Raw genomic sequence first — 17,537 nt, forward strand, 5'->3', positions numbered from 1 at the left:
CAAGACCGGTTACTCACTGAAGCTAAACAGGGCTGAGCCTGGTCAGTACCTGGATGAGAGACCACATGGGAAAAACTAGGTTGCTGGTGGAAGTAGTGTTAGTGAGCCCAGCAGGGGGCGCTCAACCTGCAGTCTGTGTGAGTCTTAATTCTCCAGTAAAGTGAAGTGGACACTATACTGTCAGTGGGCACCGTCTTTCGGATGAGACGATAAACCGAGGTCCTGACTTTCTGTGGTCATAAAAAAAAATCCCATGGCGCTTCTAGTAAAGAGTAGGGGTGTAAACCTGGTGTCCTGGCCAAATTCATTCTCGGCCATTAATCATCATGGCCTCCCAATCATCCCCATCTACTGAATTGGCTGTATCACTCACTATAGCTGGTGTGTGGTGAGCACACTGGTGCCATTGTCCTGTGGCTGTCATTGCAACATACAGTACAAGTGGATGCTGCACACTGGTGGTGGTGTGGAGAGAGCCCTCTCATGATTGTGAAGCACATGATTGCACTTTTGGTGTATGACCATACAAGATAAATGCGCTATATAAATAAACACATTACATTACACATTACATTACTTTAAAATATTTTTTTTTGACAATAATAGTCAATATTTCATGTGCAATATTTCAAAATATAGTGCCTTTGATTGTTATTTTATAATATTAATATGATTCCATTTACATGATTCGTTCAAGCTGGTCTTTTAATGTTTAATAATTGGGAGAGCAAAATAACTATCGGTGATCACTTTTGTGTCTGTAAGGTTTTTTTTATTGTCCACTAATCCAAACATTTGGGTGGTGGTTAACCCCCACTAAAAAATATGGACGACGCAAAAGCGCCTTTTCCTATTGAACGCTTTTAAGGCAAAATGCCTCATGACGAGCACAGACTGTCACAAAACACTGCTGAAATTAGAGCCTGGTTATGCGCAGAAGGGACTACCAGATGGAGCCAGAGGCGGAGCCGCGGAGTCAAGCTTCCAAACAACGATTGTGTGTCAAATTAACCATGCCCCTCGAACTTCTCATTTGACCGCCCATATCTACACTATAACAAAGGCTCGCTAATATAGATATAAGCACTTTCATTTAAAAACACGTAATAATATACAATTTAAAAACTGTGTGATGTAAGCTGTTTTAATAACTTAATAAAAACAATAGATATTGGACTGCAGAAATAATTGATCTTTCATACACTCTAGCCTAAGTTAGACTCAGCTATGAGCACAAAAAATATTTCTCTTTTAACGGGTTGTTGGAATTTATTATCTTCACAGGGGAAGAACTAACTCTTGTAAAATATGAACAATAACATATAAACAACACATACATTTTTGAAAGGTTTTTATTTTTAATTAGCAATCAACAGGATCCAAAATATACACACCATGGACAGCTATTTGCCATAAGGGAAAAATTGAGTGTTTAAAAGATAAACACAGCAAGATTTCTAAATATCAACAGGATATTTACACATCCCATTCCTGCACTATATAAAATTATCCTTATTATTTGTACAATAAACTTCGCAGTATTAATACATCAACTGATGTCTATATGATTTAGGCCTATCAGCTGCTGCAACATCGCTTGTATATTGTTTATAATGGTTTGCCTCCGTTTTCATTTGGATTATTTGATGCCTTAATTATATCTGGCAAATAAGAATTTATTTTCATTTTAATGTTTAGTAGGAGTTTTCAAATAAAAAGCCAATGGTAAATGATGGATATAATATATAACTTTTACAGTTCTATTTATTATATAAGATTCTGCTTCTAGAACATTAATATTTTATAACAGCAAATTCAGTAGATTAACTCGATAACATGCCGAAACTCAAAATGTCAGAGACGTCCTTTAAATCAAATAACGTTACAGGAGATCACTGTGGAAATCAGCTAACATTAGTTTTGTCTTCCTTATTATTATTCCAGACCCATAAAAAGAATTGCTAGATAGCGATCACCTGTATTTTCCCCGTCATGGCTAGGTGTGTATCAGCAAACTAATAATAAAGCCCAATAAAGCCCTCACTTTACTGAGTAAACAGTGATCCATCCCATCCTGTAGGTCAGAAAGTATAGTTTACTGCTGAACTCATTTTGTCATGGTAAAACAACACAGAAATCGGATAATAACACTTCAGTCTCCTCCCGGTCTGCTTAGAGAAGTTGTCAATCATAACTGTCAATCACAATGACACGCCCCGTTTTTATAGCATTACATTACTGCCTAAAACAAACTCTTTACAAAAATGAAGATCTGCACCTCTATCAGCTTGATAACCAGTGCCTTAATTGACCAAAACCATCTTTCGGGAAATTTTATTGCAAGTGTAATAAATTTTTTTTATTTGGGCTCAAGTCTCACTCATTAACACGGAGGAGGCGGGCTTTATGACTTGTACTGCAGCCAGCCCCCAGGAGGCGATCTAACGGCCGGAAGCATCACTCAAAAGCAGGAGCATGGCACACTTGTTAAGGCCCTCCCAGCAGGCACAGGGCGTCAACATGACATCAGATTGACATTGTAATCCAATGTTGTGGAACGTTGCATTTTGCTCGGAAATGAAAATGGGGTTGATGTCAGAACTCAACCTCAGTCCGACCTCAATATCCAATGTCGGACAGACATTGCATTTTGATTGCATTTAACCTAAAAACAACAAAATTTTCAACATCTAATGATGTTACAGCTTGATGTTGTGTGGACATTACCAATATGACGTCTATTAGACATTGGATTTTGGTTGCCATACCTGATGAATAAACATCTGTGTTTGACATCAATATGACATTGGTTTAAGATGTTAGATTAACGTTATATTTTGGTCACTTTCCAACACAACCTAAAATCAACTAAATATCAACATTGTTTCCCATCATTATTGGACATCAAAACAACATTGTCCTTAGATGCTGGCGACCTAAATCTATCCTAATATTAACGTCTTATGATGTTGCGTATAACTAAGGCCAGCAATAACTAATCAAAACAAACTGGTTTAAAAAAATCCTGACTTGTTCATGCACAAATTGCACTATTTTCTGAGAAACACCTGAACATTTTAGCTTTAGCATTTTCCTCTTTAAAAGAAATGCATCTCAACTCTTGACCTAGATGAAAAATATATTTGTCAGGGGATTTTGGTACAGCCCTTGAGAAAGTCATGTGAAATATTATCTCATATCACTGCTGAACACGCAGCGTTTTTTTTTTTTTTTTTTGAATGCAAAGGATTTCACATAGATGAAACCTATTCTGCAACAATAGACCAATAGCAAATTTTTGATGAACAAAGAGCACAGATGGTTAATTTTCAAATTTGATATGCATAGCTCAGCCTGCTAGTCATATAAGATAAAAAAAATCATATTTCTTGTGCCATCTTTTTTAATTACACAGAATTAATGCATATGTTTGTTGAATATGGATATTTAATCTACAAGCACAACCATGATGTTGATGATTCATTAAAATATGAATTGTCTAATGCAGATTTAAGTCAGGAAGAATTGAATCAAACATTCAATCAAACTAATCTAATCTAGTGCTAACTAATTGGTCATAGCATGATCATGCTATCTAACTGATGTTAACAAATGTACCCGTGTTGTAAAGTATTTATTTTTTCCAGATTTTCTAAATCACATCTGTCAAATGCTCTGATACAGGGTAAAGGTCGATGGGTTTTGAAAACAGGGGTGGCTATTGTCAATATTTAATGCATCTGGAAACAGTAATTAAGTCTTCCCCACAGGAAATGGATTTTGACATGCTCTGGAGAGCCAGTGAGTAATTATATTTGTAAAGAGCAGTGATACAAGATACCATTACATGCCATTAAAGGGTCCCAGCAAGCCTGGTCTGCACACACACACACGCACACCAATCAATGCTCAAAAAGACAGGATTTCTATAAACAAATTGTCTTTGGCTATTCTCAATGTCTGATCAAATCTGAATGCCACAATGTTCACATATACCATCAGTCACAAACAGTCAGACGCACCATCCACAGGACTCCAACAGCAGGAAAGAGTCGCTGGTGATCTGGCATTTGTAATTAAATATTAAACCAGTAATGAGTTCTCAGCCATCTACATGGTGTGGAGTTCACATGTGAAAGTCTCCAAATAGGGCCCCTGGAGAGACAGGGTCCACACTTAGAAGCAATAATTATCACAACCACAGGACAGGTGGAAATGCTGCAGTGAGATGATAAAACTCCAGCGAGACTTATTAAACAGACTTCATAATAAAGACTGTGTGGAGATCTTGCTCATTGTGTTGCAAATTTCCAGGCTAAACTCACATCTAGAGTGCTTTTTCCATTTTAAAGTGCTTTGTATGTGATTCGCAAATAAGGTACACCCTTGCATAAATACACGAATACAACAATCTTCTGTAACCTAGATATAGCCATTGTTCATGGAGCACACAAAACTAAGAATATCTGCAAATGTGGAATATTGTATACAGTATATTTTGTTTCTCATACCTTTAAGCTGTAAAATTACAAAGAGTTACTATTATTAATATTTTTATTGTTATTATTATTACTATACTCTTCTTCTTCTTTTTCTTCTTCTTCTTATTATTATTATTCATTCATTCATTCATTTATTCATTCTCCTACAGCTTAGCCTGTTTCAGAGGTCACCACAGCGGAATGTACTGTCAACTATTCCAGCATATGTTTTACACAGCAGATGCCCTTCCAGCTGCAACCCAGCACTGGGAAACAGATATACACCCTCATTTACACACGGACTCATACACTAAAGCCAATTTAGTTTATTCAATTCACCTATACCACATGTCTCTGGATTGTGGGGGAAACCAGAGCACCCAGAGGAAACCCACGCAAACACACAGAGAACATGCAAACTCCACATAGAAACGCCTCCTGGCCCAGCCGGGACTCGAACCAGCAACCTTTTTGCTGTGAGGCGAACTTTGCTTTATATTGCTGTGAACTGTGTTCCTTAATTCAGGATCTCTTTAAAAACCTATGCATTTCTGCATCACTGTTTTACTTTTACGAATCCAGCAAATAGAATTTAACAACTTATTATTTAAGATAAATCAAAATACAGAACTTTTTATTATGAAGAAATATCAACTGGCAATTAGAAAACATATGATTAGTTAGTAGATATTTACCACAACCCAGAGCCATTGAAAACACATGTCTCAGTCTAAATTATTTTTTTGCAAAATGTACAATATCTTGCCCCAGGAAAGTTTCTTTGCATGTTTCAAATAACAAATCAACAGTCCGCTGTCTATATATTTTTTTGCAAATCTGAAATATGTTTCTTAGGAAATATCTTACTTAATGTACATATGAAGATAGACAGGTGAGGCAAACTAAATTTAATTACAAATCAGAAATACCATTATGCAGTTAATTTACGCAGTTAATTTTTATTTAATTTATTTGATAATCTGTCCCTGTTAATATCATTAGAGTGAAATGGAGCAAAAGCTGTTGATGTCATTCTGCCTCATACCTGGAACTGCTGTTGTATGTTGTAGTACATTTTTGTGGTTTGACAAAAAAGTAGGCAGACACTATTTTTTTCAATGACCCTGTGTTGATTTCCAATTTGGCCAGGTTAAAAAAAAGAAAAGTACTTACCTAAAACGCCGACTCGAAAGTTGAGTGTAATGACGATGACATTCCCATAGCTAGCCAGCACACTTCCGTCAATCATGTTCCCAGTGCCTTCCATGTACGATCCTCCATGTATGTACACCATCACAGGCTTGGCTCCAGTATCTCGTATGTCTGCAAGAGTGGCCACCATTAAACTCTCTCTCCCCCACTATCCCAACAGAGCAAGATTCAACACAGCAATGCATCTAACAGTCCTCCCAGATACCAGTCACCAACTCAATTACACTTTGAGATGCCTCTCATATCAGCCGAGTCATTTGTCTCTTGTAATGAACAGTATGTGCAAAACAGATATGAACAGATGAAGCCATATGGGAGGTCAGAACCTAACCGGCTATTGCAGGCGGCTCTAACAAGCTTTAGTGGCCTAAATGATGAGATCATCTCAAATTTAATGGCCTTGTTAGACTTCACTGAACCGGCTTACAGCCTCAGAAAGGTTTAAAATGGGCAACAACTTAGGGGCCAAAATTCCTCATCTAATAGGTAAGCAGGCTGAATAAAGTGACATTCATATAGTTTTGGTTTTGTGAGATGTAACATAATCTTAGACAACATTTTATTTTGTTTTATGCTCCAAACCTCTAAATAGGCAAAAAAAAGTACAGCGACACATTTTTATGTTAAGTGCGTTTAATTAAAACGAATCATTTAATTAAAACACAGATTTAATTAATTGTATTTAATTAAAATAAATGCAATAGTACTGTTTACCAAAAAGATCTGCAACAAATGGCACAACTACTATGACAGAAATATAAATACTATGAAAGCATTTATGCAGCATCATTGTTTCCTTTCATAATACAGAAAACAAAGCTCATTTTCCCTTTGCTGGGTAAAAAATTCAGCTGTAGCAAGATATTACAATCTCTTTCTTTTTGGCTAAGCCATTCATTTAGAATACATCCACGTTTCTGTCATTTATTTTATATAGACACTAATCAATAAGTCAATAAATATGAGTTTGTGATTTTTGTTACTCACATTATATAAAAGAAAAAGAAAAACAGGCTGAGAAAATTATCTCTACAGATGAAAGAGACACAAGCATTGAGAGCTGAAGACTGCTGGGCTTAGGCTCAAAATGCTGTATTGTATTGAGCGTTGCCATGGATACAGCAGATCAAAATTCAGAATCTTTGAGAACGGCTAATCGCAAACACCACTCAAATGCATTTGCCCCCATTCGCATTAAACCTCCCCCCACCCCGTTTAAAGATGCAGTGCTGTATCACAGCCTGCTTTAAAAGCGCATTCACACGTTACGCTCCTGATCTGATGTAAATAGCCAGAAATGAAGAATATACAATTTTTCTATTCAGATCTGCCAGTTTAAACAATTACAGTTATGTTTAGAGGTTTATCTGGTATCTGAGAGAAGCATGATAATGCAGTTTGAAATGACAATTCTCTGTTGACACTTATCGTACAAAAGAAAGATAATGTATGGAGTGAGAAGAAGAGAGAAAAATGCACAAGATTTAGTGCACAAAGGATGTACAGGATGAGACACAGAAAGAAAAATAGCAATTAAAAAAAGCAATATAAAGTTATCCATGTCAATGTTATCAGTAACCTCTTTTGTTGATTCACACCATGCCAGAGTAATGTGACATAAATCATAATCACGCTAACTGATCTCATGTCTACCGAATATTCTGATAAAGTCAAAAATCAAGTTATCCATTCAAAGACATCTTGATCACATTAATCAGATTTAAAAATCCCTGAGGAAAAAGAAGAGAAACATTGATTAAATGCAATACAAAAACACAAGCATTTCACAAACACACTATTTGAATAAACAGGATAAAAGTGACCTTAAACAGGAGGGGTAAAACTCTAGAAAATTAGACAAAATGTCAGCTTATTGAATACAGTTGACTACACTGTGACTATACAGTGACTACACTGTAAAAAAATGCTAGGTTCCACACAGTTGATTTGTGTTGAAAACATTTGGAAAAAACGAAGAAACTAGCTTACCTCATAAATTTTTACAAATTTAAGTTGATTGAACATAAAACAATAAATTTGTACCAAAAAACCTCAAAAATAGTGTTGTTTTAGCTGATTTTCAATAACAACAAAGAGTGTAGAAAACATGACTCATTCACTATGACACACACATACAGACCCACATAAATTGCATAAGGTATGTTTCATCCTCAAATGCAGTGAGGCGGCACGGGTCTATTCCTTTATATAACCTCAATCAATCATCTCCAGATGAATGAAAGAAGGTAAATACATTAGCTTCCTCATAAATAAAAGAACACATCTGACCACACAATAGGTCAAACAAGCATCCTCACAAAATCTTTTACATACAGTATCTATTAGAGTTTTACATTACAGCGGATATCAGAAATGGGCCGCATTGCTCAACAAAGTGCTCAGAAGGAAGACACGTCAAACTACCTGTGAACCTCTCAAAATTCTCAACAGGCTACCTCTCAAAGGCTTGTCACTCTATAGAAACTGGACAGCATGAGCACTGATAAGTGGCATAGACTAGTACTGATGCTGTTAAACATGGAAACTGTCAAACATTCTTATTGTGAACACTGTATGAGCTCCCGAGCCAAGGTTTTGACTTTAGACCCCACCACCATTGAGCTGACCACAGATTACATAAATATTGCAGATTGACATTTACAGGTCAGAGAGAACATTTCTGTAGCTATTATGGAAAGAAAAATGTCTGCATGACTTGAACATGAAAATACGAAATATATAAATATATAAAATCCTGTACACAGCAGATCTCACAACTCGACCTACAAATGGAGGGATACAAAGTTAGCGTTATCTCTACTATAAAAGATCTGGGTGTCATATTAGACAGCATTTTAACTTTTGAAAATCATATATCCCATGTCACAAAAACTGCCTTCTTTCATCTGAGAAATATCGCTAAGTTACGAAGTATGCTATCCATCTCAGATGCAAAAAACCTAGTCCATGCTTTTATGACTTCTAGGCTGGACTACTGTAACGCTCTGTTTGCTGGCTGCCCAGCATCCTCTATTAATAAACTTCAACTAGTACAAAATGCAGCTGCCAGAGTTCTTACCAGATCAACAAAATTTGATCACATCACCCCAATTTTATCCTCCTTACACTGTCTGCCTGTTAAGTTTCATATTGAATTTAAAGTATTGCTTCTTACATATAAAGCTTTAAATAATCTAGCTCCTGTTTATCTAACCAACCTTTTGTCTCGCTACAATCCAACTCACTCTTTAAGATTTCAAAACTCAGGGCTTCTGGTAGTACCTAGAATAGAAAAGTCGAGTAAAGGAGGTCGAGCCTTCTCATTTATAGCTCCTAAACTCAGCAATAGCCTTCCTGATAATGTCCAAGGCTCAGACACACTCTCCCAATTCAAAACTAGATTAAAGACCTATCTGTTTAGTAACGCATACACTCAGTGCACCACTTAGCGGGTTTCCACACAGGTTTCTGCATCTTGTTTATATACACTATGAACAGCAGCTACGCTAATTATTCTGTTTATTCTCCATTTCCACCTGGGGATACTCTTCCCGAGGCCCTCAGACTATGCAGAGTCACTGATTTGATCCAAGATCAACGATGAGATGATCCCAAGGTTTCCATATCCTGGACCAGGCCGTATCCTGAGCAGCTACTGTGGTGGTCATGGAGGAGTGAAGAACATGAGACTGATTCCTGTGACGCTCCATGGACAGACATGTCTTCGCTAAGGTCAGCTTCCAGCCTCCGCCGCTGAGACTGCAGCTCTGCACATGATGTTTGGCCAGCGGAGAAATTAAAATGGTCGTGCCCAACTGAATCTGGTTTCTCTCAAGGTTTTTTTTCTTCACTTCGCCAATTAGTGAAGTTTTTTCCCTCTCCTCTGTCCCCACTGGCTTGCATGATTTGGGATCTGTAGAGCTGCGCATCGTTGGATTTGCTCTTCAGTGTTTGGACTCTCAGTAGTGATTTTTAAACCACACTGAACTGAGCTAAACTGAACTGAACTTAAACACTACAAACTGAACTACACTGTTCCTATTTACTATGACCTTTTATGTGAAGCTGCTTTGACACAATCTACTTTGTAAAAGCGCTATACAAATAAAGGTGAATTGAATTGAATTGAATAAATTCAGTCTTTACGCACTGTCTAAAGCACAATTTATACAAATAAATGTAGGCTATAAATAAGATGTTTTCCAATACATTTATATCTTGGATATCTCACTAATATTAATCTTGTTAAAACATTGCTATGGGGTTGCTAAGGTTTTATAAGAGTTTTGCAGTCCACCCAAAAGTGTACTGCTGCAGTACATCATATATTGTTAGAGTAGTTTTATCAGTACCATTGCACTTGTTAAAAAATATCTTACATTAAGTATATTATATTACAATATATTATAATTATAATATTATAATTATATTATATTACGTATATGTTATACATTAAGTGCTATTTTTTCTTAATAATGTACATTTTATTAACATATTGGGCCAAGTTAAATAGAATGAGACATAATTTTAATAGTCAAACCATCAAAGAGAGTCTTCAAAAACACTTGCACAAGTTACTAACCGAAAGCACTAAACATACCTGCATGATGCAAACTCATTTGAAAATACTTCCCTAGACCAGTGGTTCTCAAACTTTTTCATCATGTACCACCTCAGAAAAGAATTGTCTCTGCAAGGACCACCATAATGACGATGCAGATTAATTCCTATTATTAATATTTATTACTGTCAGCCACTTTAACATTAGAAATAGTTTGAACATTAACACTGTACAGTGCTTATAGGGATAAAAAGTCAACATTTAAAATGTACTTTTAAAAGTTATTTAAAAACAGTAGGCTACTGTTCTGAGAGTAAACAGAAAACTGCTGTACTCAAATGTAAAGCAATAACAAATAGTAACCTACTCATCAAAACCTGGAAATATTGCTTGGACCTCATAAATATTGGCTATAATTATTATTATATTATAAATATAGATGATAATTATTTTACCAATGATGCAGCATGGGGAGATTCCTGAGGTTGCAGTAACTGAAATGCCAACACAACAGCACTGGTCTGCAAAAGCGCTTCTCTAGCATGTATCTGATGACGCGATAAACTAAAGTAAGCATTCTAAGCACATTGATGTGATTGTATGCTTCGTGGAACAGCCAGTAACCGTTTTGATTACACATCAGTATAATTTGCATCAAAGGGTTAAAAGTGTGTTAATTTATTTCACTGCGAACCACTAGAAGGAAGCTCACGTACCACTAGTGGAACGCGTACCACAGTTTGAGAAGCACTGGCCTAGACTGATGCTAAGGAAAGGGCATATTTACAAATTTGAGTTTTGTTTTCTCAAAATGCAGAATCCTTTGTTCACCTCTTGTTTAATAGATTAATAGAAACATTTACTTCAATCGTTCCCTCTCTTTTCAGGTGTATTGAATGAAACTGATGATGCCACTGACAATAAATACATAAATAAATAAATATTCTACTTGCCTACAAAGTGCTACACAACATTTTTATTCATAGCATCTATTGCAAATTAATTCTTTATTTATTATCTTTGAAATCTGATAAACAAACAAGATTGTATAATTTGTTTTCATAAAGATATATTTACCAGAATTTTTCTTACAATTTGGGAAAAGTTACTTTTAAAAGTAATATATACAATGTTAATATATTGCTTCAATCAAACTTACTATCTTAATCAAAAAAACAAATAAACAAAAAATAACTTATTTCCTTAAAAATAACTAAGTAACTCATTTAGTTACGTTTTTAATGTTGCACAAGATTGTAATATATTAAAAATAACTTTCCTCAACACTGGTTGTTTTAAGTTGAAAGCTGAAAAATCAAAGGTTTTCCATGCCAGAAATGGCGATAGCCATTATAAAACAAAGTAATGATAGGAGATTATGGTTGAGCAGGCACTACCATTTTTAAACACGGGATTTTTGGATTAATTGCAAAGTAATTTGCTTGCAAAATTTCAAGCATCCTCCAAATAATTATTATTCATCATATAATTCCACAAATACTTTTATTTTTGCTTGATCCATTTTCAAAAAGATGCTAATATTGGCTGGAATTATTTTCTTTCTCTTTGAAAAATAAAAAAATATACATATATATGTATATATATATATATTGCTCTGTGTATTTTATTGCAGTTTCATTTTTATTATATTTTATGCAAATGAGTTACCTAAAAAATCTGCCCAACTTTTCTAAAATAACAAATTATTTCCAACTATGATTAAAGTCATCTAGTGATATGTCAGAACAACAAAATATCATACTGTAATATTTAACATAATGCAGCCCTATATTTAACCGTTTCAGTCTGTTTGTAAAGTGAAATCCATCCTAACCCTTCAGCAGCTGGAGCTGGCCTGAACACATTTTTCTCTTTTTTATTTTTGCCCAATTACAGCACATGGATACATGAGCCAAGCAATGGCTATGTGCATCTATTTGTCAGCAGTGGTAACAAAATGACAGCAGACAAGGTGTGTCTTTCTGTGGGCAGGGAGCACAATATATCACTACTGCCATGCTCTATATTATGAATTTGTTCCCTGTGCTTAAATATACACCCACATAATATATCAGCGTACCTCATTGCAAACTGGATTGGAGTTGTTATAGCTTTAGTAACACCTGAGGTTGCTACTAATTGCCAGTGATTCTCTATAGACTGATAGGCATAGCAATCTGTTTGTGCCAAGCCTGATACTGTAGCTGAAATAGGGGCCACCAGCTGAGAAATGATGCCAGCAGCTTGCTAGTTACATTATATCATATTAGCCCATTCTATTTCAGTGGTAAAGACAGACGTCTGGGCTGAATCCGAGGTCACGGTGTATCTGTCCTATACAGTACACAAGGTTAGAAATAACAATTTAAAAAAATCCTAAATCCTAAATCAAAGCACATTAAATTGCTTAGAAATTGGTCTTATTTTCTTTAGTTTCAGGTGGGATTTAAAAGTACACTCACTGGCAAACCCACAACACTTTTTACTTATAGCAAGCCACATCCGTTCATTATGGTATAAAGATGCTGTTTTATGACACAGATGTCTAGATACTAACAAAGTGACTTGCTTGCTCACATTTATTCCAAGAAGCATACTGTATGAACTGGTATTCAGTCAGAGTGGGAAGAAAGAGAAAGACCTGAATATATTCACACAGTTGCCTTAATTTGTGCCTAAGGCTCCTGGCTGACCCGGTGAAGGGTTAAGTGTGTGGTGATGTCGTCTAAAACTGTTTGCCAAGGAAGCATGGCCTAGATTCACAATGATATTATTGTATGTAGCTAGAGTAAAGTAGAGGTTGTAAGGTGCACAATGTGTCATGCATACTATTGTTATCTTTCGCAGATATGTAGTGACAGTTCAATTCGAGATTTTGTGCTTGAGTATTTTTGCTTTGACTCGCACGCCTTGTTAGACAAACGGGGCATACTGACATAGTTGGCTCACACGGAATTTAATTCTGGTGCTGTTCAAGTGTCAAAACTAATCTGTAGCACTCATGCCTTTGATAACTTCCGACAAGATAACTGAAATGCTTTAAATGAGGGCTCAACTACTTACCAACCACAACATCCTAATCTAGGTCAACTCATCCATCCATCATTTTTGGCTGCTTTGGATTCATGTTTTATTTTAATGTTCCATCCCAAGCTGTGTTCCTTATTGTTACTGTTGATGCCATACCCCTGGGCCATTCAGAGTTAAGGAAAAATAGGCAGGCCATTGATGCAGGGTAATTGGCACCTCATGCAAAAACATGCCTTCGGCTAGAACACGGACACCTCAGTGAACTACATCTCAATCCAGAGCAGAATCCACATCCCACTGAGACAGCTATGGCCATAAACCCAACCTCCATACCAAGCGGAAAAGCCTCTGGAAGGACATGCTGCTTGGTTACTAGAGCCTAGTGGATTTTTCACGGAGGGCCGCCACATTTGCACAAGTCAGAAATTGGATTGTCTGAACCAGCCAATTGCAAAGGTAATGCAACCGCTTTGGAGTGGAAGTCCAAATTCTCCCAAGGGAAGCTTCCCTACATGTGGAGGGCTAGAACATGCACATAACAAGGCCTCTGCCTTACTGTTATTGAAGAAAGTATATCGATTAACACTGCAGTTAATACCTCTGACTGAGTTGCTTCAAACATGAGTTGCTTCAATTTCCATTTCAGCCTTAGACACTGCTTTAACATACATCAGTTGAATGGAAAATGTAAAGCCATTGCCCCTGCTTTGTTGAAGCACCCAAACATGATAAATGTGGACAGTCTGTCAAAAACTGAGAGCAGTATTTGGTTAAAACCAACAAAGGCACAGTAGGGGTACACAACTAGACCATGACTGCCTGAACATGTCCCTCACCTCCAAAATATATTGTCAGTTTAGGGGCATAAAGGAACAACAACAGGATTTAAAATTCTAAGGTTTTGAGGTTTAAGCTGTTTGCAATAACCAAGGAAGAATACTTTCCCCTATTCTAATCTTGCCAGATATCCACCCAGAGCCCAGAATATCCCAAGATAAATACTGAAATTGAACAATGCTCTTGCTGATTGGCAACTTCTCTTGTGCGCATGCTTGTTTCTCCTCATTGCTAATCCTCTTACCACAACTTGTCAGCCTCTCTTCCCTCATCTAAATCCATTCGCTTGTTTAAATAAATAAATAAATAAAATATAGTGACATTCCATATGTGTGTTTGCCTCATATGTACAGATACCTCCATGTTGCTAAATGCTATTCCTGCATGGTAGGAAATTGTACAATATATGCACTATTCAAATGTTGAGACTATAATAAAAACACTACATGAAAAGATGTCTACACTGTATTAGGGCCTTGAATCTATGTCTACACAGTACTATTGCAAAAATGTACTTAATGACACTAAATGGAATTAGGTGTCATGTATCAGTGATAAAATTGGCATTATATTACGTGCAGGTCAAGCACGTTTTAATATATTTACTGTGTAAAATTAGCCTAATATCTTCATGGGACAGTATCTTTTTTTTTTTAGACCAACGCAATTTTTCGCTATTGCCAAAAATATTATTTTGGTCCTATGTTTGGTTATGAAGTAAAATCCACTGTGTTAATTACAAAAATATGCATCTGTAGCCTCTTATACACCATATCCAACAGAAAAAAAAAAAAAATACAAAGCCTCAGTGCACCTACACCCGCACTCTCAAAGAAAATCTCCCTGACATGCTAAGCACTGAAGTATTCAAGAAACAAGAACTTAGTTGGCTCTTTAGACCATGAGAGGAGATAAAGTGGTGCAAAGGGAGGGCTGCATTCAAAGTACAGGAAACAGTACAAATACAGAAGGCAAAAAAGAGAAAATAACAAAAAAATTCCAAGACATGCAATTGTCTTTCGTCACCAAAGAGAATACCTTCATCTTCATCACCGTCGTTATCGGATAAATCCTCGCCCTGTTTTTTGGAATGGGTTCCTGTTAGCAAAGCAGGAAAAATACAGAGAAGCACAAAATAATTCAAAATAGTATGATCATTATGTCAAATACAAATAAATAAATAAATAAATACAAATACAGTATATATTAACTTACATAAAAAAACAATAATACAAATCACTTAAATATAGAACATGATTGTTTAAATACACACAATTAAGTTCACATAATGCGGCTTTTATTAGAACACAACCTAATAAGAGGTAAAAATTTGATTTGGCATTTGGTTAAATTGACATTATTAGCAAAGTTTGAAAGTTATCATGAGTTATTTTCCACCCTCTTATTAAGTTTGTTCTTAATATTACAAATCATGTAATCATATACATTAAAAACAAAACACAAATTGTACAATGCAATGAGTGCTGCAGTGTTTTGTTGATATAAATGACAGCTTAACAGACTAAAATAAATACAACTCATTATCATGACAAGCTAGACAGTTTAATGATAGAGGAAACTTCATTAGCAGCCTTTCTGATTTAAAATGTCTGAAAACAGATTTGACTTTGCTTTTCAGAAAATGCCACAGTTTTAAAGTGAATGCTACGGTTTTAGCACCACAACACCCCAATGTCATAAACAGTGTCTGTGCAATTACAGAAAATCCGAACATTTATTGATTCGCATGTTTTATTGGTCCCAGAAAGTAAATATTTATTGTTATAGTGATATACTGTTATATGAAATACATGGAAAGACTTGTTTTACATGTGTATTGCAGTCTACTAGGTGTGTAGCATTACACTGTTTGCTTAAGTTGAATTAATGAACTTTCTGAGAGAGGTGGCAGCTGTGATACCTGAGGCAAGTAAGCTCTGTCACTTCAAATGTTCTTTATAGTGCATCTGGAATTAACAGCATAATGTTGCAGTTCCCATAAATTCTATTATTTTTTATTGAGAGTGTTAACAATCTATTTTGTTTTGCACCAATGCAGGACAGACAATAAAGGAATGTTAGAGAAAATCTAATTTTGTAATACCTCAAATCAAAATTCCTAGATTTATTAACCATCAATAACATCCAGGAATGATTACAGTAGTTAATTAGTGAGTTCTGTATTTGCTATCATTTCTTATGCACAGGCAATGAATATTTAACATTTTGTCCGCATTAAATTGATTACTGTAATTCAGCACCAGAGGTAGGACTAATACGAAATATAACGGTGTTGGATTTTAATAATTGCATGCACATCTAATGAATATGGTTAGGAATCACATTTGAATGTGTTTTAAAAAAAACTTTACATATTATTACTAAAAACTATTATACTGATCTCTGAGTTGAGGAGACAGACACATTTCACAGCTCTATTCTACATTATAGCGCTTTATATTATACTGATATTAGCCTTAGAGAATAACTGCCCATCTGGTAGGCTGTCTCCATGTGCTTCTGTTTTTTCCATGAGCTAATAAAGCTTCTTTGACCTATGCGTCAGTGAAAAGAGCTCTCTGAATGTAAAGTGCATCCCATTATGAGGAGCAGAAGAAGAGGGTCAAAGTGACGATAGATTGAGCCCAGATTTACATATCGGAAAGGTCACAATGTGGCAAGGGACCTATTGGTGAAATGTTGACTTACAACAGTACAATAGTATTCACTTTACTGTTGGTTTGAAATTCTTCTGAGGATGTGTTTGACTTTTCTGTGTCACATTATCTCATATTCCTATGAGTTTGTCATAATATTTTATAATGTGTAAATTCTAGAAATATATTTCAATTTAATAGTAAATTAAATATAAACTTGTGGCGAGAGATTGGGCTAATTATTTCTATGAAATGACAGTCAAAAATGTTTTTTTTTTTTTTTTTATTGAACTGTAATAAAGAATTTCCAAGTGTAACATCAAGAAGTTTATAATAGGACATTATTTTATCCAACAGAATAGTCAGTTATAGTCACAAACTTCATAGTTACCAACAAAGACAAACAATCTGGCATTTTCTGAAACCATAGTTTCAATGAAAATTCACAAACAGTATCACAAACTTATTCAGTGAAACTGTAGTTTCTTTTCTTTTAGGGTCGATATTTCATAATAAAATTAGAGGTCCTGCCTAGCAGCCTAAACTTTTATGAGTGTAAGAAAATGGGCCAACTGAATAAACGATTGGAATGGAGTCAATGAAAGTAAGAAAATTCTCAGAAATAAATGTACAAAAGCTGTCACATGGGTGGAACCTTTTCAAAATGTATGCTATTGTAACTAACTGCTCCACAGGTTAACCTTAAAGGGACACTTTTCTACTTTTATGTAATAATATGTACATATAATAATTTATAAT

General features: G+C 35.5%; 1 protein-coding gene across 2 annotated transcripts in view; it reads right to left on the reverse strand.

Annotated features, from left to right (window-relative positions):
- The window catches only part of nlgn3a (neuroligin 3a), a 479,471-nt gene that overhangs the window by 153,587 nt on the left and 308,347 nt on the right, over positions 1-17,537 (reverse strand). Inside the window, exons 4-5 of one of the 2 annotated variants that reach the window (XM_056472175.1) lie at positions 15,160-15,219; positions 5,655-5,804 (exon numbers count right to left, since the gene is read on the reverse strand). In XM_056472175.1, coding sequence (XP_056328150.1) covers positions 5,655-5,804; positions 15,160-15,219 — 210 coding nt within the window. The remainder of the gene's footprint in view (positions 1-5,654; positions 5,805-15,159; positions 15,220-17,537) is intronic. The other variant, XM_056472174.1, reaches the window with a different exon arrangement.

Source organism: Danio aesculapii, chromosome 14 (assembly GCF_903798145.1).
Source record: "Danio aesculapii chromosome 14, fDanAes4.1, whole genome shotgun sequence".
NCBI classification, from domain to species: domain Eukaryota; kingdom Metazoa; phylum Chordata; class Actinopteri; order Cypriniformes; family Danionidae; genus Danio; species Danio aesculapii.